The 22,879-nt window shown below is 44.4% G+C and overlaps 1 protein-coding gene across 1 annotated transcript; it reads left to right on the top strand.

The window, feature by feature from the left end:
• The first annotated feature begins 1,265 nt into the window (after positions 1-1,265).
• Positions 1,266-21,675, top strand: LOC8051186 (glucoside xylosyltransferase 1-like). Its single transcript, XM_029989750.2, has 5 exons — positions 1,266-1,424; positions 12,050-12,181; positions 12,569-12,761; positions 20,443-20,759; positions 21,511-21,675. The coding sequence occupies exons 1-5, from the start codon at positions 1,266-1,268 to the stop codon at positions 21,673-21,675; spliced, it is 966 nt and encodes a 321-aa protein (XP_029845610.2).
• Positions 21,676-22,879: the final 1,204 nt, after the last annotated feature.

Raw genomic sequence — 22,879 nt, 5'->3', positions numbered from 1 at the left:
AAATATTAAAAGAAAGCGGCCTAAGGCCACAGCCCTGAAGAACCAGATGTAACGTTGCATAGCCCTGATTTAAGCGTCTTTAAATTAAAACTGAAAAGTGTACACGGGAAGAAATGAAATTGCGTAATCATAAAATTACGTTATCGTCTATTTTAAACGCATGATAGTTAACTTTGCTTGTAAACGAGGAACCGATACCCGGTCAAAGGCCTTCGACAGATATAGAAATATCACGTTTGTTCGATTATGAGCTTCAAAATTGGCATGTAGGAGGCTCGCACCATCTATAACTTAAAAAAAAAAAACATGTTTGTAATGCCAAAAGGCGAAAATATAGAAGCCTTGCTATTTTGCCACTCAGCAGGTACTAACTATGCACCAACTTATTGTTGAACAAGCTTGAGGTGACGTGAAAATTGTGGACACTCAAAGTGTTATTTCTGTTTCACCGAAGTAAGAGCGAACCCTAAACTACAAGCCCGAGCTTACTCGTTTGAACTACTCTTGCATTGCACGAGCACGCGTGCTCGTCGGTCCAGATCAAAATGCTGGGCTCACGCTTGTGGCTTCTGCTGCGCACAAACTTAAGAGTGACACAGCTGCGTTTTAAAACGCGCAATTCGCGCGTGAAACATGGGAAAAGAATTACCGCTGTGAAGTGACGTCAAAGTCGAGTATGTACAATTTAACGTGACGTACTTCTCACACCAAATCTCGATAGATTTGCCATGTTGATGAACTTTTGCCATAAATGCATTTCTACGCGCTTAGGCTGCAGTGCTTTCCAGCTCGCTTGAGCTCTTTCGTGTCGTGACCGACTGCCAGAGTAATCGGAACATAAAAGAGCATCAGCTTCTACTCTGATTTTATGCATACCGGCCTTTATTGGTAGTTAAGATGACCCGATGCGCGAAGACGGCTCGTCGGCGACTACCTTAGCCACGGCAGACGTCATCCGGCGGCTTCGAAGAAAGAGATCTCGAGCACGGAGTAAGCTTCCCAAAAAGCTCTCCGGTTGCCCCTACTGAGTTCTGTCGTCGACAAGGCCACTCGCCATGCGTGTGCTTTTAACGAACAAGAACATTGACGCCAACATCTTGGGACCTGCATGAAAACTAATGGGGAAAGTGGAGGACATTGTGCATACATGACGAAAAGCGGCTTACAGGAAATGGATAGGCATTTTGAAAAACTGCCCTCTAGTCACGATGTTTTAAAAAGGCCCTGCACATTGAACCATTAACAGAGAAGCGTCTGTGCCCGTTATGAATTGTAGGTCTCCCGTGACCATGGTGGTCGTGACATGCGCGACCCGGCTCGAGTTGACCATGAACAACCTCAAGTCTGCCGTTTCATTCTCTCGGGCTCCCCTGCGCTTGCTGCTCTACGCTGACGTCGAAAATATCAAGCGTCTCCAGGACCGGGTGAGAGTAGAAAATTGAGACTTTGTTGTTGTGTGGTCCTTCTTTTCCTCCAGTCTCTGGTTTTTTTGTGTGTGTGTTTTTTTTTCTAAAATGTTAAATTATCACCAGCGCGTTTGCGCCCTAACTTTCTGTTAGTAGAAATTACTCGTAATCTCTATTAGGAAACAAATTCAACCGTCGCGGCGCCCCTACCGGCTAAATTGAGTACTAAACCTACGGGGACAACAAGCACACGGATTATGTGTTTTGTACTTCTGCAGCAGCGTTCAGCTGACGTAAACAGCGTTCGGCTGAAACTCGTGTTCAATCAGTGAAGGACCACTGAAACACGAGTCTCACTCGAACACTGAAGCAGCACCTAATATGTGCTCGTGCTTGATCGAGGTGGATGAGGTAAAGAATTCAGTCCAGGGGATTTGTGTTAGGTCAACATGGTAGACAGGCTTGGAGCGATAAACCGGGGTTCTAGTCCGCATAGTACGAAAATGTCCCTACTCGTCACGTGACCCAACCAAATACGTGACGTTACAGGCAAGGTGGTGGCGCCCAGATAGTGCTTGTCCAGTTAGGCCAGAGGATGTCGGATACGTTGTTCGTTGTTGGTCCGAGCGAGCGGGGGTAAATGAAGAAAAGGCCACGCCCGATCCCGATAGCAGCTACGACAAACCGGCCGTTCTTGACGTTTGGGCAGTGTACCTAGGCTGCGCGATGACTGTACCTCACAACTAACACTATCTCGCTGCTGCCGCTATGAAGTGGTTCGCCTTTCTGGGAAATTTATGTTCTATACTTCAGGATTCTTTGTTGTTTTCTGTATATATGTTCCAGTAAATGATCAGCTAGCATATACGTTTGCTTGGGTGCTTCAATAGCAATGACATGCACCACCAGAACTATAGCTTCAACCGCTCCGTCTATTGCACCAGCAGAAAGGTAGAATCCTGATTGTACAACTCCGAGTTCAAAAAATGCTTGCTTGGCTTTTCTGAGATGCCATGCAAACGTAAATGTTTTTTTTACTCTGGGGTGAGAAACATTAAAACGCAGAGCGGTTTTTCTTACGAGTTCCTAGTCATGTGATATAAATTTGTTAGCCAACGAACGGCCATCACTTCCAAGTTAGTTGTTTTGCCTTTGTTTTTAAAGGGAAAGCATTATTTTAATGTGATCGCATTATTTAGCTACTTCACTCGTTTTTCGCAATACGGCTGTATTGCGAAAAACGCAATACAGCATTTGCTGTATTGCGTTGCAATACAGCAAATGCTGTATTGCAACGAATGCGCCGCGTGTATACAGAGGCGCCGCACGTATGCTGATGTCGTCCTCAACGTCGTCCTAGAGGTCCTCCTTGAGGTCGTTGAAGAGGTCCTTCTAGACGTCGTCTTTAACAGCGTCACCTCGGACATTGTCCTCGACATCATCCTAAACATCGTTCTTGAAGTCGCCCTAGAGATGGTCCTTGAAATCGCCCTAGAGGTCGTTGCAGCGGTCGTTCTGAAGGTCGTCCTTGACGTCCTCCTATATGACGTCGTCCTCTGCGTCGTCCTAGACGTCGTCCTTGAGGTTATTTTAGAAGTCGTTGTAGACGTTGTCTCAAGCATCGCCTTTTAGGACGTCGTCCTTCAGATTGTCCTAGAGTCGTCCTAGACATCGTCTCTGACGTGGTCCTCGACGTCGTCCTAGCAAGCAGATAATCTCGCGCCGCGCATACACAGAGCGGCAGCACGCACACATTCACATTTGCGCCCTAGCTACGAAGCAATCACTCATGGCTGCGGGGCAGGCAGATAATTCCGCGCCGTTCATGGACGGAGAGGCAGTAAGCGCACATTCACATTTACGCTCTAGCAACGAAGCAATTATCGCTTTAGGTTAAGCTATAGTGGGTACATGGTAAATGATGGTGGTGAAACTGCTTGAACATCAAACGATTAAACAGAGACAGGATACGACACACACACGAAGCTGAAAGCGTGGCGGGGAAACAGCTTAGAGAGTACACGTTTACACAGCGACAGAAGAGTAAAAGATTACAAAGAGATGAAGCGATCACTCAATCTTGAAGTACACGTTTACACAGCGACAGTAGAATAAAAGAATACAAAGAGATGAAGCGATCACTCAATTTTGAAGTAACGCGCTCCAGTCACGCTGACGCCTATGACTGCGTCGTAAACCATTACTAATAAAATAAAGTGTTTACTCAAACTTTCCGTCGTCGTATTCACAGTGAGCTGCGTCGTGAGTCTCATGACGAATGATATAGCAATCCATGGGCAACCTACAATAGTGGTTTCTGCAGCCAGTTTTTCCTGCCGTTTTTTTATGAGTACGAATTAACAACTTTTGCACCAGCAACGCTGCCGGCGCCGTCTTTATTTGGACCAATTTTTCTTCAACGACAGGAATCAGCGCACTGTCAGTGTCAACTGCGAAGATGGTGGTTTAAGAATGTGATGACTTCAACCTTCCGTTGTAATTTTTACACATATTGTAGTTTGCAACTGATGATAAATTGTGAAGATTACAACTGATGACGTCACAGCGAGGCAACATCGGGTTGCGACGTCGCTAACGGAAACCATAAGAGGGTGCCACCGAAATATCTCGGGAACAATATGGCAGATTCGCCTTTCTTTACGCAAACGGAGAATCTATTGCCTTCGGTCCGGAGGGGAGGGGAGAAGGGGGGGGGGGGTCAAACTATATGTTTAACGTCACATGTGAGGCGTACTTCGTCTCGTTTTACCTTTGTCCACGCGATGTCAGGGGGTCGTTTGACGCGGTGCCTTCATGTGTCTTCACGCCCCGTGACTGCGCGACTCCTGTAAACGGATCCTTCGTTTATGGGACTAAAGCCGCATTGAGAGCTGTAAAGTAAATAATTTCAAGTGCTTAGGTTACTCTAATTAGTTACATTTTCTGTTACTAAATATTTTGCAAAATACGATGAAATGTTAGCAACAGCAGCTGTAAGTTAGTTACTTGTGTATGGAACTTCTAACTTGGTTTAATTACAGATATCTTACAGTACCCACGACTATGTAATCACGTGGAGGCTCTTTCGTTTAAAGAAATGTTCAGTCATGTGATCTCAGCAGAAACATTTTCGGGAACTGAGCAGCGCGTCGGTAATCTCAGCCCTGGAGCCCTTATACATGCAATGTATTACAAGCAACTGCAATGTAACTTTGTCATATTTTAGTAGCTGTAACTTTAAGAAGTTACAATTCTAAGCGTGCACGTAACTGCAACTTACACTTAATTACTTTTCGACTCATCTAATTGTCACTGTAGCGCAATTACTTTTTTTTGCTAACTTTTACACCTCTGACTGCATTCTCGATTGGTAACCGCGAAGCGGACCTGCACAATTTCATTAAAGAATACGCGTGCAGTTTCATTGGACGAATAAAGTAACAATCAACACGATTTTGAACTTTTTTAAGAAAAATGTTTCTCTACTTTGAAGTAACCTCGCAATCTGCGAATCTGCTTATATAAGCAGTTTCGCTTATAAGCTTATTATTTTGTGTAAACAAAATCGACGAAACTGAAGCTAATGTTCTACTTTGCGTCGTAGGAACTTTTTCTAAAAATATTGTGACGTCAAATTTCAACTGTCGGTTCCAGCTGAATTTTGTGATCATGGGCGCTGTTGACGCCAGCAGAGTTTTGTGATCATGGGCGCGGTTGAAAGACTTTCATATGTGTAGTCCTTGACTTCATCTATATCCGATCGGGTTGACTGCAGAGTCTAACAAAGGTGCCGCGCTCGCAAACAAACCCGAGCTCTTATTCAGCGACCTGACGCTCACAAGACGTAAAATGCTTCTAAAACGCGATAAGCTAACTTCATCTCGACGAAAGTACCCCAGATTGCTCACCGGCTCCTCGCTCACCAACACAAAGCAAGAGTGCGAGTAACCAGTCATCGCCGCCGCCACGGCCTAACCCGGCAGATTCTCACACGAGCTGATACGCGCGCGAATGAATCAGGTGACAAAACGTCTGCGATCAACCGGCTCCCAAGAGCATACACACGAAAGAGGATACGACCAAACGACAGAGAGAACGGGGTTCAACCCAGTTCGCGACTCATAGAGGCACGAAACCTCCACAGCGCCGTTGCCCTGAAAGTAACGTTTGTCGCTACAGTCGCGACATTATCTCATTACGATGAAGAATTGTTGTGTACCGCTGTTACCAGATGAGACGAAACACCATCATAAACTCACAGCGAAGCGCCATTAGCTTCACTAACCCAAGGCATAACGCAAATGTGATCCTGCTCATGGTGGCTCTGCGTAGAAGCGACGGAGTTCTAACGGTTCACGGCGGGGCGTTTGCAGGACCTCGTCCCCTCGCGCATGCGCATCGCGTACGAAATGTTAGAACAACACGAGAATACAAAATAGTAGATTGAGTCTGGATCCCAAAAGTGGGCGTGAACAAATGTCAGGTCTATTCAGGGTGGAACTTTTTGTTTGTATTTTGTTTACAGACAGGAAGTTTCTTCCTTCCTAATTCCGAATCAAATTTCAATCCGGTCCAACCTGTTTCCAAAGCTCACGATCGGAACCTGCCCTTCGGCTCCTGTGATGGAATAGGGACCTTTTTCTAAAGTGACGTGCCGATCATTAGAAGGTCGGAACCATCGCACATTGGCGGTACAACAGACATGGTGGAACGTCCAATTAAGTCATTCCATAAGATAGTCCTGCCAAAAGCCGACAAGCCAATCAAACAGCGTCGAAAGTACAACGTCACTGCGCTCATCAACTTTTTTCTGTGATTGTTGTTGCCTTCGAAACAGCCTGTCTAACCGGAACCGAACCGTTATTTTTAGCCAAACCGGAATTGAACCGAATTGAAATCTTCGGCGACAACTTAGAAATGAACAGGAACTGAACCTGCAAAAAATATAAAGGTAACCTTTTCAAAACAGTTCACGGTATTTTTTTAGAGCGCAGCTCTTAGGCGCCCGTTTCCGGCTTGAGCGGCGTCGCCGTCGCCGTCGGCGTAACCGCGCGATGTACCACGGGACGTTTTCCATAATGACGCCACACGTGACGTGACGTGTGACGTCACGAGGGTCACAAGTGACGTCACGAGGGATTAAAAGGAGGGGAGGAGGAGGGGACGAGGAGCAAAAGGATGAGGAGGAGGAGGGAGGAGGGGAGACGGCAGCTACCCGTTGTGCAGGCAAGTGCTATCGCCATTTATAAATCACAAAGAGGAACGTATGAAAACGTGTTGTACTCGTTAGCGAAGTGGCCATCTTCATGGGTACGGGCCTGTGCTGTACTGATCGGTCTCTGTGGCACGTCAGACGAAGTTGGTAAATTGAGTGGCGCCAAGGTCGACAACGGCTTGCTCGTTATAGCTCTTTATCTCTCGCCTACAGCACTCACCAAATGCTTCGTGCAAGATAAAGAACTTCATACCAGTCATGCAGAAAAACATACCATTGGCCCCGAGGGACGTGCACTCGCTGTTCTGTTGTGCCATTTCGGGGGAGCAGGCTCAAAACTAATGCTGAGGAAATCAAAAATGCCGAGCAGTCTTGGACAGAGCCCAGAGCATGTAGGATGACATCGAGAATACCACGTGATTCGGCAGTGTTGACTCTGACGCTGTCTCGTTCTCCCGACTTGATCCTGCTGTCCTGTTTCCTGGTACCGGCAGAACTTAGACAGAGTGGAGCTTTGAGATGTTAGAACTATATTTTATTTCTCCGGACAAGCAGTAAACGAGGATACCACAATATATATATATATTTATATATATATTGTATAGGCCATTCCTGACGAAGGCAAGACTATTGCCGAAACGTTGAAATAAACCTTCCGTGTTTTTGTTTCTCTGACTTGGGATTTTCAACTTTATATATATATATATATATATATGGAGAGATGGTGCAACCAGCCTCTGCTGCGACGCGCGATGACAGCGCAGCAGACGTTGGTTGCACTACCTCTCCACGGGGCGCGGTGCCGCCGGGGCTGAGATGCACTCCGATAGCAAACCGGAACTTAAAAACCCGCCGATTTTGTGCGGTTTTTCAGAAAGCTGTAAAATCCTTCCCGTGCCTTCTATCGTTCTGACATTTGTTGAATTAGTGTTTTTCGATGATGCTGAGCAATTTTCTAATTTATACCATGCCCTTAAACACAATATTAAAAATTTAATTTGGCAAAAATAGTTAACTACTTAATTATACCAGACTTTAATAATTTTCCTAAATGGGCCCCTCACCCAGGACCAAAACGCCTCAAGTCTTTTTTCGTTGCGATGAAGTTTTCGCCGGAGCGATTTGACCTGCGTTCTCTGAAACACCCTGTATCTATGTATATCGACTCACTAAATGCTTTAAAACTTCAACAACGTTTCGAAGTCCGACTTCATTACTTTATATATATATATATATATATATATATATATATATATATATATATATATATATATATATATATATATATATATAGAACAGCACCTGGGAACAAAAGACGGCACTCGAGAGAAATATGCTCAACAAAATATTAGCCCTTAAAGGAGTTAGCCGAGGAGGTTGCCAAAAAAGTGAGATTGATGAAACGTTTCGGGCCTGGTAGGCTCTTCGTCAGTCAAGTGAGAAGACTTCGTTCTCCTTTTCTTTCAATCAAAGAAAAAACGGCCGGAAAAAAGAAGAAGTTAATTGAAAAAATGCTTACCGTTTAGCGGGTACCTACTCAACTAAATTCTCGCTTAAAAGTTTAATATATCCCAATACCAATGCAATAAATACTATGGAAATAATTAAATATAATATTATTACTGCCATTCTTTTCATAAGACCAGTTTTTGGGACATGTGGTTGGGTATAACCCAACTATACCTGGTGTCATGTGAAGCCAATGAGAGGCCCAATGTTACGCGTTTGCTCGTGTCACATTAAACGATGAAGCGAGAAAATAAAAAAAAGCAACAGTGCGGTACCGGTTAGAAGATCTCAATTAAATGTCCATAAAAAAAAGGACGGCAATGATCCTTTCGAACTGTTAAGGCCCTTCGGTTCTAAAGTATTAAATTTATAGATAAATTCAGATTCTTTATTTTTTCGATCTCTGGTGGTTCGAAAGCCCCCCTGGAGTATAATAAAATTAAAATCAGAAAGTCCGTTATGTCCTGCGGAGTTTAAGTGCCGGGAAACCGGTCCGGCAACGTGTTTACGTATATGACTTTTATGTAGATTCATGCGTTTTCTTATGCTTGTTTTAGTTTCTCTTATGTATTGAATTTGGCATTTTCTACATGGAATTAAATAAATAACATTTTATGTTATATATTTCTCTCCTCCTCGGCTAACTCCTTTAAGGGCTAATATTTTGTTGAGTATATATATATATATATATATATATATATATATATATATATATATATATATCAGATTGTTTGGTACCGTATATCGCAAAATCGAAATACCTCAAGAAAGGAGGAGAAGGAAGGTGGTGAGGAGAAGGCGCAGAAGAGGACAGGAGGAGGAGAGGAGGAGGAGGGGAATAGAAGAGGATACAGGGGAGGAGGAGGGGCATGCCCTCCTCTCTGTATTTTCCCCTTATCTTCCTCAAGAGCGGGAAATTTACCGAAGCTTTCCCGCTAAAAGGTAGGGGAGCAGGAGAGGAGGGTACGGAGAGAAATGTATGCCCCTCCTCCTTCTCCGTACCCGTCCTTACTCCTCCTCCTCAAGAGCTCCGCTCTAATACGGCTTTACAAAGAATGATAATCGTCCTTTTTTTCTTCTTTTTTTTTTTTTTTTTAGTATCACAAAATGAATTTTTGTGAATCAAAAATTAGTAGCTGTATCTCTATGTATTGGTTAAATCGTCATATACAAGATTGCAACGTATGAGAAATTGTGGATTTTCGTGGCTCTTTTGTATTGGCACTGGGATTAATCATGTGTGACATGGTCACGTGACGTCACGGTCTCAGGACATGCTGTCAAGTAATGTCACGTCATGTGACGCCACGACCTCACATGACTAACTGCGTCAAGTCGATTTAAATTGAGAACGTCACTAGGTTTATAGACCGTGACGTAACATGACATCACAACTTCGCACCGAGAGTCACACGCCGCCGTGACGTACGCGCTTTTTATGACCGCGAGTCGGGTGCTCGGGTTCATGGCAATCAGCATCGCCAACTTATTCGGGTAGCGGCTCGCGTTCAATTAAAGTTGATAATAGCCCAACTAACAATATGTGAACCTCAGCCCCTGCTCTATGCGCTGCGAACCCCAGCTCATGACTATGATTAACACTTACAGTGTATGTAATTAGAATCACATCACGTGGCCGCTTGTCCTCATTGCGAGTAGAGGAGGGGGAAGCTGTTTCTTCCCTTTATTGTTTCTGCGTCTGCCATTACGCGCTGAGGAAAACTAATGGGTGTTTTTGCAAGTTATCAACGTCAAGGATTACTTCTCAGCGGTATTGACTGAAAGTACAAAATTGTTGTACCACCCATTTCACATACATTTTTGAGGCACCCAAACATCTTTTCGTTGTTGCTGAACCGCCTCAAAATGTTAGCCCCGAGATTTGAAGCATTGAAATGACTAAATGTTACTTATTAATCCGACGTCACATAGAACTAAAAGTGTTTACGGGATGGATACATGAAAAGAAAGATTCTAGTTGCCTCAGAGGGACAGCCGATTGTGGACAGCTTCTCTTAGTCTCACAGGACTGTCGTTCTGGCGTTCTTCCCCGAGTTTAGACCAGTGTCACAAGCATAATTGTCGAATTAACGCAGCCAAACGAAGGAGGCAGTTCCTCAGGAATAAAAAAGTATTATCTAAAAGAGCAACGAAAATAGAAGAAAAAAAAGGGGGGAAGGGGTAGTTTTGGAAGCCCACTGTGTTGTGAAGGTTCCTCTGGCACGCATCTTCGGCACAGATCAGAAAGCTTGACCCCGGAAACTACTTTGTTTGCAAAAACACTATTGGGAGAAAGCGCGTTTTTCTGATGCCAGGTGCTCGCGCCACTCGTCACGACACTGTACCAAGAAAAATAATTTGTGCCTCTCAAACATGGCTTGCACTGAGCAATTTCTCCTTGAGCCCTCAATTCTTGGTGAGCCAATCTAAATTCGCTGGTGGCGGGTAGCTTTATGGAGACGTTTCTTGTATACCGAGCTTTTGCTATCCACACACCGGCGAAACAAGCGTACACCTTCGTATTGCCACCACATGCTGTGATCCCTGCTTGGAGGCACTGAAAAATAATTTAACTGTTTTCAAGTACTCAAGACGAACAATATAATTGCAAGAAATCGGTGGAAATGGGCGTGATTGATAAGTTGATTGCCTACAGAGGGCCAAAGACGCTTATATTGGCGAGGAACGCTTCCAGAACGGTAATGGCGATGATGGCGATTTCCATGGCAACGTAGAGAGATTAACCAATCACCTTGCGAGGTGTGGTCGTCTGTATGTTAGTATCCGTTTGTGTCTGGCTAGCAGGTAGGGAAGGCAATGACGCTACTTTCTCTGGATGCAGTAAGCTTAGCGTGCGCTGGCTTCCTCGGTCGCTGAACCCCCGGATAAGGCGTGTGGAAAGGGCGGAAATGTTGAGATCTCTGTATAACACACATCATAATTCCCTCCTCGCACCGAACGCGATGGGAAGGAGGGGCTTCAGCGCTATTTTTAAAGGGGCGTTCTGGCTACTCAAAGCTTCAATCTGAAATATAATTTTGATCTTTGTAATCCTGAAGGCAGAATAAAAACGATTTTAGTGTATATTTAATACAGTACCGCTTTAGTTTTTTTTAAGAACAACTGGCGCCGAGAGAATGAAGTGTGTTGAAGTTGCTTGAACTTTTGACTTATGTTTTTTTGTATTGCTTTTTGTTGAATTTATTTACGTTGTCACCTTTTTTTTTGGATATGATTTGCCTTATTCAGTGCTGTAAAAACACTTAGCGTTAGGAAAGTAAATATTGAATATATTAGGTGCTTCGGAGGTTTTCCGGGCCTCAAAAATGTGCAGTTTTTGCTTTTGTGAGCCTAAAAGTTTTGTATTAATTTTCTTTGGTATGATCACCATAATATAATTATTTACGAATATAAGAGGTTCCCGGGGATTTTTACAATCCTCGGAGTGACAGAAAACTTAGCGCTAAGATATCGGTTTGACAGAAAGCGTTGAGAGGAAAACTCTACCTCTGCAAAACGTCGGCATACATTGCAAGGCTTACAGGAAGTTCATTTCCACAGATCAGAAGACTTTTTTTTTCATCTTTGTGTTTGTGATTGTGGTGGCTTGCCAGGATCGTTGTACCCATCAGTGGAGACAACCGGGTGTTCACAAAGAGCGATGAAAATGAGCACTACGCAGCTGTATACTACTCGACACGTTCAACGGAAACACGACATTCACGCATTTTCCCATTTTATTCTTACCTTTTGTGTCGAACAACATTTCCCTCTGCTCTATTGGTGCCTCATAGGAGGCAAGTTTACTAGCATCTAAGCTGGAGAGAGGAAAGAGGCGTGAAAAATGCATGTTTGCACCCACTGTGTCGCGCTCTGCACGTGAGTCTGTGCCTTTGAATAATTTCAAGCTACTTCGCAGATCAGAGAATGGCCGTCCAGCGTTCTCCAACGTGTCACCTACTCTCTGCGCTTGGTTGAATTCCCGATAAAGAGTCCTCATAACTGGAAGGAGCTGTTCGGACCCTGTGCTTCGCAGCGACTCTTTTTACCCGTACGTGTATTATCCGATCAAGTTACCTAAAACCTATTTTTCTTCCACCTATTTATTTTTCGCAGACGTCACGCAGCAGCGGACTTTGGAAGCTCAGCTTTAAAAAAAAGTGGTTCATGGCTCAGATGTGGTGGAACCGTAACTGTAAAATACTTTTGCAACAGAGGAACCGTAGCTGTACGAATACTTTTGCAAAACTTTAATCGTACTTCCGTTAGTGTGACTTAATTACTTTTTCAATATTACGCTGCCAACGGATTTTGCCCTGACGGGTTTTATAAAAAGTTGGTGCACATTTTGTGTTGACAAGATTGGTGGAATTATGAAGAAACGTAGGTTTCTGCTGCTCAGTTTATTAAAGCGCAAAGTAACCATTTTGCACTGCAGAGTATGCTTAGTGAGGAGGACGCGGTGCTATACGTCGACTCCGACATCGTGTTCTTCCGCCCTGTCGAGGAACTCTGGAGCATTTTCGATAACATGGATGATATTCAGCTGGCCGGACTAGCTCCCGACGTCGAAGACAATAACGGAAGTGTGTACATGCACAACTGGAAAACGAGATACTACGGACGTTATGGTAAGAACTGCTCTAAGCCGTCTGGTCCTTGACGTATTTTCTCTAAACATGCACTAGATTTAATGCCATACAATATGAATATAAGCCTTATATCCCCCCAATTATCGTGGTGTTCCGGGCTGGGTGTTCATGACGTCAAATCTTGTGATTGGGAAAGACGCCTAGGACAGGCGCAAACAAAATGAAGAAAATAGCATGATACCAGGGTTTCCGAAGATGAACAGTGATTAGATATCGTTCAGACATTGCTGGAAGAAGATTCGTCTTAGTTTTTATTGTTTTAGCAAAGTTCTGAGCCCAGATTCACGAAGAGCTTCTTAGTTTACAACAACTTAGCTAAGAAGTTCGTAAGCTAAGAACATCGTAAGAAGGAGATACATCGGTATTCACGAACCCGTTCTTAAGTGAGAGGAGGAAAGCGACGTTTACGTACGGAAAAACTAGAACGTACAGGTGCTGTTGCTATGGCGACGGCGTCTTCGGCAGCACCAACAACTACTCGGAGGACTCGGCATGGTACGGAGCAGTTCGGTGCACGTGGATTTTTAATAAAAAACACAGGCGGCCTTTCCTCCACCGCTTGACTGGGGTTCGTGTTTGTGCAGTGATATGTCAATGCTAACATGATTTAAACGCGTCCGGATGGCGACGCCGGGATGCGTAACCGCCTCTGTTGACAGCTACGAACTCGATCGTTACGAAGTTAACACAACTGTCACCGTTGGTAAAAGACGACCCGTGTCAGTCGTTTGCAAAGGGACGTAGATAGAAACAAACTGCCGAGGCATTTTCTGCGGCCTCGGAGATGCAGGAGTCAGTCGACGTTAAGAAAGATACGTTTGAACAAGAGCCACGTAAATACCTGTTCACACTCGGAACGGACGTGCGCGTTTGACTGAAGGGCTGGATTCGCGCTGTTGGACCGCGAATCGGTAAGCGCTTCGGGACCGATCTTTTACGACTGCAGCTCGATACTGACGTGACATACGCCAAAGAAAGGTTGGACCGGCATTGCGTGGCTACCACGAACTGTTATAGCTCGACAGTGACGTGCAGTCGTGTCAGAATAAAAATGGCAGACTAATAACAAAGTGTACGCACCGTGTTGCGAAGGTAATCTATACGGCGTTTATTTGAGCACTATATCACACAAAACAAGGATACAGAATCGATGAGATTCCCTTTTCGAGAGAGAGCGCTCGTCACCGCTGCCTTGGAAAACAGAGATGACAAGGGGAAGAGATTGACCTCTTAATCTAAAATTGAGGCCAGCGATCAAATTATTGTATTACGGGAAGGGTCCACAAAGGTCGCGCGGGCATATTGCATTGAGCACGCCAGCCGGTCGTGGGCAGACGGTCTTGGCCAAGGACCGTCGAAGCAACGCTGCGCAAAGTCAGAGTGCCTGCTAAGCCTATATTCTGTCGAGCTCGCTTGGTTGGGGTTGGGGGAATCGTGGCCGTTCGAGCCTTGCCGGGTGTTTGAGAATCCAGCGTTCTTGTCAGTCGTGGTCTGTTTCAAGTACTTTTATTTTTTCCTTGCTCTTGAAGTCGGGACGCGCGAGAAGAGTACGTAGAAAAATAAACGTCCGTTGGTCGTCGCGACCAAGTAACTGGGCGACGCTGTAGGCCATGCTGATTTGATCGTAAAAGGCGCGTAAGGCAGCTTCGGAGCTGTCGTAGGATTCCGCCGTAATCTGCGCAAAACTTACGATAATTTTGTTTCGTGAATACAAATTTGTTCTTACGTTTTGTCTTACGTTTTGACTTACGCGCATTTTCGGCGTAAGTTCGTTTCGTGAATCCGGCCTCTGATTCGGGCTTTAGAAGCACGTTGTTTAGTTTTCAAAAAAAAAAACTTTCAATGTATTTTCGCCCATTCAGTTTGGCCGGAAATTACGAACCTCAGGTGGTGTTTGCTTGTGCTGAGTGTTGACGGCATCTTAAGATGTTTACGAAGTTTTACATTGGTAACTCAGACACTTCAATGAAGCGGCATTTCCATGGTCAAATTTAAAGGGGCGGTGCAACGATATTAAATTGGAATATTTTTCACTTTAGACGAGCTTACTCGCACTAGATGAACTCAGTGATAGTCGCACACAACGCCACTGGCCAATGAACTCCTTTGTTGGCTGTCATTTCAAGGACAAAACCGAGCGTTTTCATTTAATCTCTCCTTCGCAAAACTTGATGACGTAGCCGGACGGTAGCAGTACCGCCCAGTGACGATATTTGAATGCGGCTCATAGATTGGACCCCAGCATTGCGTGGGCACTCGATTTGGGCTCGTGATAATCGATAGCTCGAAAAGCATTGGGTAGTGGCCCGTGTCCAATCGCTTTAAAGGGTAACTGCAAAGAAAAAAAAGTTTTTTTTTAAACAGCCTAATTGGGACAAGCATGTCACAAAACAAATGTTCCGCGAAAAAAATGATTTTTTTTATCAATATTTACGCCACAGGACGTAATTTAGTAGAGTCAGAACCTCTCCACATTTGAAACTCCCGCTCTTTCGACCCCCGCGGAAGAGGAGTACGCCCCGCCCCTCACTCTCCTTGCGTTGCGGAGTTGAACGACGCAGCGTCTCGACTTCCAGCAAGATCTGGCAACTACGCCAGGCCGCGGTATTGTTTTGGTTTGACGCGGTTTGCGAGCACATGTAGCGAAGACGTGACCGGAGAAGTGCCCCTGTGATGTTCCCGGAAGACGGAAGGTATCGTTCGTAATCGTCGTGCGCGCTTTGAAAGCGAAGGGAGTCACAGAATCCACGAGTGCGCAACCACAAGCCAAGGTTCACAACAGCGCTGCGTTGGTTTCGGCGATCTTGTTCTGTTTGGTGCAACACGGCGATGCGACAGAGCTGAAACGTTCGTGGTGTGCGTAATGCGGTGCTAACACGGAGCGCAAATTGGTTGCTGTGGGGTTGACGTTCAACCAGATAAGTCCCGTCGTCGTCAGCTGATCCAGTCAAACTGGTCCGGGAGGACGCTGGGAGCGTTTTTAAAAGTAAATCTGCCTCGTTCTGTTTCAAAATGTGGAAGTTTCCCGACGCATACCGTGAGTAAAAAGCTGCGGCCGTTTTCAACAAAATTACGTCGTTTTAATTGAACAATGGACTCCGAATTGTTGTCCTAAATCTGCCGTTTTTATGCTTCGTGTTGGACTGCGTTTGCACAGCGACGTGTTGCATCGTGCGGTGTGAATAAATTTGGGCACGATTTCGTACCTGCCTACAGATGCATGAACTGAGACCATTTTTACGTAGTGGACATAGTGCTTTTTTATTTTCTGTCTAGTCGCGGACGTTAGGTGCACATGGGGCGAATCTCGACGGCCTCCAGAGCGATATGACGAGAACGTAACTAGACACGTTGGTCGCTACGCGAACGCCCGATTGCCTCCAGCCAAATAGCATTCCTTTCGGGGCGACATGGCTGCTGGAAGGCTCACTGTCGGGATCACGCATCTGACATCTCCGAAAAGTAAGCATTTGCACGCGCAAACAAGCAAGAAAAAAAATAAAACACGTTAAGCAAGCAAAGAGGAAGACGAAAGAACCGCGTTATGAAAGCCAAAACCCCGCGTCAATTCCTATCACTAACATTTGCGACAGCTGCTAAACACACACTACTTCACTTCAAGAAGTCTCACTCAAGCACCTGGGTCAGCACGAAACGACGAAACACTGATCACTTCGGCGAAACGATTAGTCCAGGTAGGCGAGACAGGCGGGAGCAGAGACTTCGGCGGCCATGAAAGAATGGCGAAGCGTCTGTTTGTATGAATCCAAACGGAAGTGCCCGTCTTGTAAACCTTTTGTAAAGAATAATAACTCTCATCACATGGGTTATTCTTTAAACGTGAAAATATGCCGCTCAAAAGGAAATTGCAACAAATAACAAAGGTTTAACAACCAAGATCTAAGCTGTCAATCAAACTCTTAGCCAATGAGAACCTTTTGGGATTGACGTCACATAATCACAACTTCGTGGCGCGCGATTTAAAACGGACGAAATAGCCGCAAACTAAAATGAGTCTCACGCAATAAATATTGCTGTAAAAAATGTTTTTTCTCGCGGAAAATTGTTTTTTGACATGCTTGTCCCAATTAGGCTATTTAAAAAAAAAACTTTTTTTTCTTTGCAGTTACCCTTTAATGGTGACAATAGCCGAACCATAACAATGCCTGGAAGTCAGCGCGTGTCCTGTACCTTGGAAACCGCAGCGCGTGGCTATGATCAACATTGACTGCATATCATCAACTCCAGATTACGTGGCCACTTGTTCTGGCTCCAGGTTGAGGGGATGAACTCTCCTCGTTTTTTTTTTTTTTATTATTTTTTGCGAATTCGATTGCCTGTTGTAAAAAACGAATGGGTGTTTCCTAGGTAATTAACGTCAGGGATCTGTTCTAAGCGGTATTTGCGCAAAGCACAAACATTGTTGCATCGCCCCTTTAAGAATGCGGCAAAAGCTTTAACCTTAGCACGCGCTCGTAGCATTCCGTCCCGCTTTGGGTGAGGATGCTGACGAAATCCTGAAGTGTTACCCTCAGTAGAAAAAAACACGCTAGAGACGAGGCTTCTGACGTACGGAAAACAAAACAGTTCTATATTACGCTCGAAAGAATCAAAAGTCTATGACTGTGTTCTGCCCTGCCTAACAAACAGGACGGACGACCTTCGTTATACATAGGGTTCGGAGTTTTCGGTTTAAACCGATAAAAACCGATAAAAGTACGCCGAATCCATTTTCAGAAATTTGGTTTTAACCGAAAAAGGTCGGTTTGTAGGTTCGCCATTTTCGACCTAAACCAATAAAAACCGAGAAAGGTACGTCGAATTCATTTTCTAAGACTCAGTTTTAACCGGAAAAGGTCACTTTGACCTTCCAGTCGTACCGCACAGCCGTGGCGAAAAAGTGGAACGACAGTGCCGACCGAAACTTGTCCGAATGTATGGGGTACACGGATGACATGATGGCGCTATGGTTTCATGTGCGCATCATCGATCGGAACGTGAAATCCGAAATGCCCCATGACTTCGCCATGTACGAGCCTGTTTTCAAACTCGTTGTAAGGGTGACTGGATGCAAGCTCTGCATGTTGTGTTGTGCTTCATAACGTCGCACCGTGTCTCTTTTGGCGGTCACAACTGGTTGATTGGCCGATTTTCGCTCAGAAAGCGCTTCATCTCCTCAGCCCGCCAGTGTCCAGTGTTAGCGTTGAGAGGGCATTCTCGAAGCTCAGGGTCATATTAACAAAAAAAGAAAAAGTGCGGATCAACGAAGAAAACCTGGGAAAGTACATGTGTGTGTACTATAATAAGATCACGTAATCCCGATGTACAGAAGGTAAAGTTCCATGTTTTTTGGGCATAGGGTTCATATCTGACTTGTTTGTACTTCCGTCTTTTTTTGTTGTTTCTTTTACAGTTGCACACATTTGCCAAATAAAGTGTCGATTTCTTTTTCAATGTATCTGGGCAGTTGTTCTTTGAGTGATCACAAATATAAAAGCTACAAAGATCGATCTGGTGTCCGTTAGTGTTTATTTTAATTCAGCGAAAGAAGCCCATAAACTTTTTTGGGGCATAAATATACACCGAAAAAAACCGAAAATTCAATTTTAAAATAAACACCGAAAAAAGTACGCCGAATTTTGAAATAATAGAAACCGAAAACGCAGAACCCTAATACACCAATGGTTAGAAGGTATTTGTGGCAAAGGCACGCAGATTTGGAAACCGCTAATGCTTATGCAGTGAAGCTGGGTCCCGCTCGCTTATTCCATCGGGTAGATGCATTCTAGAAAATGCAATGGCTTGTGTTCCAAGAGCGTGAAATTTTACGGAAGTCCAGTAAATATGCGGATATGGTTGCGATAACTTAACATGCGAGTTTTAGTTTCACAAGTATTTCAAATCAAACTGTATGTGTCTCACACTTGGTGGTGGAACTTGCAACTGTGAACACTTTTTGCCGTGCTTTGTTGCTTAAGATGGGGCTGGACCAGTTGGCTCATGTGCAGTAGCAGCTGTGTCGTGAAAGTTGTAGTGAAGGAAGGTTCAGGATCTACTAAAAGGATTTCTCGACCATCATGTATCTTTGGAAAAAATTATGCGGCACGTTCATCAGTGTTTGAATAGTGCAAACGCTTTCGTGAAGGTTGTGAGTTCATATAAGATGACACCCAAGACGGTCGGCCTAAAAGTGTCATTACGGCTACAAAGGTACAATGTATCATTGGGTGACATTTAAGCATCGGCGAGTTACTGCATGCGAAGTCGCAATTGCGACTTGTATAAAGGTTTCTGGACATAACAATAGAAATCACGACAAAGCTAATAAAGTTGTATTTTGATGGATGCAGAAACAAGTTAATGTTGACCAAAAAAGTATAAAAAGTTGCGAGCTGTCGAAAAGACCTCCAAAACTGTGAGGGTTTATCAATTCCATTGAGAGTTCCTGCCATACCCGCCCTACACTCCTGTCTGAACTCCAGTGAACTTCTCCTTTTCGGGCGACTGGAAAATCTTTCTTAAAGGACAACATTTTGACACAGATGACAAAACGTCTTAGGCAGTCCTCCAGTGGTCCAGGAATCAGACAACATAATTCTAAGATGCCGGAATACAGAAACTTGTTACCACAGAAGAAAAATGGTTTGCTGAAGCAGGAGACTAGGTCGAACAATAGTTAAGGCAATTTCAGTTCATATTTCAAAGGTGTCTACAAATTGATTTAGTCTTAATATTTACTGGACGCTCTTCGTAAGAACAAAAATCCCGAAAGCCTCCGACTCAAAGTCAACATAAAGCAAAAAAGCGTTCCTTCGTCCAGAAAAGCAGAAATTTCTTAACGAAACCTCGGATGCCTCTCGAATGCAGGTGGTTCGGTTTTAAGTTCCACATACCAGCTTCGCCTACATTCAAGGTTTATTTAGCATACTAAGCAAACGGTTTTTTTCGGCCACAATGTGCGAAAAAAAAACGAAAGCAATAGCTGTAGCATGGTCGCACAATGCGAGTGGGATGGTGCCGTTACGTACGCCTGAGGGAGGAGGTGCGACGTGGTTAATTCTTATAGCTGTGGTGGTTGCCGTCGTGGATGCCACTGACGACTGCCACCAGTGATCCCTGAAGTAAGTAATTGACCGCGGGGGAAACTTCTGAAACGATCCAACATTACGCGTAGCAAGGGGATACAGCCAAAGTGGGATCTCTCATAACGCGAGTAACGTTTTTAAACAAGTCTTTTAAGCAGACGACACAATAAATCACCCTTTATTGCGCAATTCTTGGAAGGACGCCAGGGTTGTCCTCTTCGCTTGTTTTCGCTCGATTTGCGCAGCGCAGCGGACGGAGACCCGACGTCCCTCTCTTCGCAGAAAGAGGGGAGAGAACAATAATTTTTATATTTTTCGAGTGCTCGGCGACGACGGGCGACGAGGGCAAAATCTCTGCAAAGTGTCGCCGATAAAGCAGTTGCTTTAAAAGTATAAAAGTTCTGAAAGCTACAAGGACCCAGACTGACTTCGTCTTTGTCCTTGTTGTTTACGACGCTTTTATACAGTTAAGTCTCTGATCCGATAAGCTCACTAATTTTGGCTTAGACAGCCTGTTACTTCACCCTCTCGGACAAGAATGTCTAAATAAACATTAATTCACTTCATTCGTTCAGGACTAAACTCTGGAGTGATTCTCATGAACCTGACCAGAATGCGTGCCTATGGCCTGGAGTCCATCGTGACGAACCTGATGAACAAGTATCATAGTGTCATGAAATTGCCTGATCAAGACCTCCTGAACATGGTGTTCCATGACGACCCTGGGAGATTGTACGAGCTGCCTTGCCGATGGGACGTGCTTCCTCCGGACTGTCGCGCTCCTGCGTCGTGCCTGGGTCAAACAGCCGCCTCTCTCCACGGAACGGATCAGTTCTTCGTTTTCCCTGGAAGAGAGCCTGCCTACCATGCCGTTTTTCTCGCCATGAAAAAGGTACTAGGCAAATTAATGATCAAGCCACATAAAAAAACTCTGCCGAGTCATTTATTAAAAACAACTTTGTTCATTTGGGTTGGGCTTAGGTTAATACAACCTCTAGTCGGCGCCACGTTGAGAACCCTGCAGATTATTTGCCTCTAGAAAGAACTTCATGCCTCTGAAAATACTGTCACACGCGCAGCCGAAGCCGGTGGAAGGCGTCGAGTACGTCCTGGAGGAGAGCTGGTTTTAGGTTGTTAACCTAGCACCGGCTATATAAATAGATGAGTTCTGTGAAATCTGTATTTTACATTGCGAAATTCCGGGCAAATATTCTGTTATTTATATTCTCCACTTCCTACCCACCTATAAGACCATGAGTGTATACTACACCATGATGCATTCGAAACACAGGTAAATTATCTCCTTTTGATCAGTTCATACAGTGAGACAGACGGTTAATGCAATATATAAATGGCCATGAGGTCTCAGTAGCGTACAAAGTGGAGTTAGTTTGTTGTTGTTTTTTTCTTGCTTTTTTTGCCACTAAGGCTTAATGATTACTGGGACGCAATACAGCTCACCCTGGGGCTGAACTGATTATAGAAATCCCAATGAGCTGCCACTGCTGCAGCGAGCATGTAAGAGCAGCTCAGAGTGCGGTGTTCAACCTGCTACCGCTCAGCCTATACCCTGCGTCTTTTCCTGTGATAGTATAAGCTGTTGTATAAGTGTTTGTCTTTCTTTCTTTCTACATGTTGCGCAGTACCAGCTGGGGTCAAGTCTGGAGCAAAACTTCATTGGTGTCCTTGACCGAAGTCTTCGCAGCCTGAATCAGACTGTGTGCGTCGGAAAGCTATTGGGATATCTGGGACACTGGAGAACATTGGCGCGCCTGATGGACGTCGAGAAAGACTGGAAGGCCTCTTAAGCCCACATCAAGAAGAACGTTTTCATGATTTAATCAAGTACCCGACGGTATGCGAGAAAAGACCGTATTCTTGAAACTAAAGCAAGTGTGCATTCGAGATGGTACAATACTGACATGATAATCCAGGATCGAGGGGAAAACGGAGCGGACAACACAAAGCTCCAAACACAGCTAAGGTTTTATTAGGCCGAATCATCCTTAAATAGGACCAAATTCAAGAGAAGTACACACACACACACACAAATGAAAGATTGAACCCTTCTAACCAGCACAATAATCCACCCAAGGAAACCAACACAAAAAACCTAAAGCACGCCACCCCCACCAGTTCTTCAAACATACAAAACGGAAATCCAGCATTTTCCCCTAATCCTGGGTTAGCATGACCGACTTTTTGGTCGTCAAAGGGGTATATTAGGTTATTTCCTTGTTATCAAATGTGTTAAAATTATTTAGTCTGCTACAGCTTAAAGGCAGACATACGTACAACCTCGGTTTTCTGCAGGGAAGATAATCCTCTGAGCACTCCCCTCCTAAATTGCGAGGGGATCAAAGTTGCGGCAAGTTAAAAAGTGGAGGGGATATAGAAAAGGGGGAGGCGTACAAAAGTAGAAAGCGCAAACTGTATGTCGCACTTCAAGCGACGTCGGGCGTGGCGAGTCTCGAGCGCCTGATTATCCGTCCGCAGCTAAAGGGAAAAGCGCGTTATCCGATCAGACCGCCAATGGGTTAATCACAAAGCCAGAAGCGTTACAATAATAAGCCACTCACTACGAGTTTTACGCTGTCTGTGACTGAAATTAACTTACATAACGATGTTCAACTCCATATTTATGCGGGCAAAAAACGCCTTTTCTTCCGCTGATGAGACAAATTTAATGATGTGATAACTCTCGTAGTAGAACTTTAACAAATCTTGAACTCTGGGTTTTGAAAACTCAGTAAAAACTACACCAATAAAACGAAAGCCTTTTTCTTTCGAAAAAAATACACTGTTTTTTAGATTTACCATCCGATCCTAAATACGACACTTATTAGAATTTTATGTCCTTTGAAAACATAAGGTGTTATGTTTCAACCCATTCGAAGGACCACTATATACATGGCATCATCTCTAGGATATTTTATAGCGCATTTACTATTTTTTATCTATTTCGAGAACATTGCTCGTCTACAATTTTCGTCCTCCCTCCCACTTAATTTA

Source organism: Ixodes scapularis, unplaced genomic scaffold (assembly GCF_016920785.2).
Source record: "Ixodes scapularis isolate PalLabHiFi unplaced genomic scaffold, ASM1692078v2 ptg002371l_1__unscaffolded, whole genome shotgun sequence".
Taxonomy (NCBI): Eukaryota; Metazoa; Arthropoda; class Arachnida; order Ixodida; family Ixodidae; genus Ixodes; species Ixodes scapularis.
The sequence above is the reverse complement of the archived record's forward strand: the minus strand, read 5'-3'. Positions and strand labels throughout refer to the sequence as shown.

Excerpts from the sequence above, each read along its gene's own strand:
- LOC8051186 (XM_029989750.2), top strand. The coding sequence starts at position 1,266 with ATGAATTGTAGGTCTCCCGTGACCATGGTGGTCGTGACATGCGCGACC. Across the intron at positions 12,762-20,442 it reads GAGATACTACGGACGTTATG|GACTAAACTCTGGAGTGATT; the intron begins GTAAGAACTGCT and ends TCATTCGTTCAG. Across the intron at positions 20,760-21,510 it reads TTTTTCTCGCCATGAAAAAG|TACCAGCTGGGGTCAAGTCT; the intron begins GTACTAGGCAAA and ends CATGTTGCGCAG.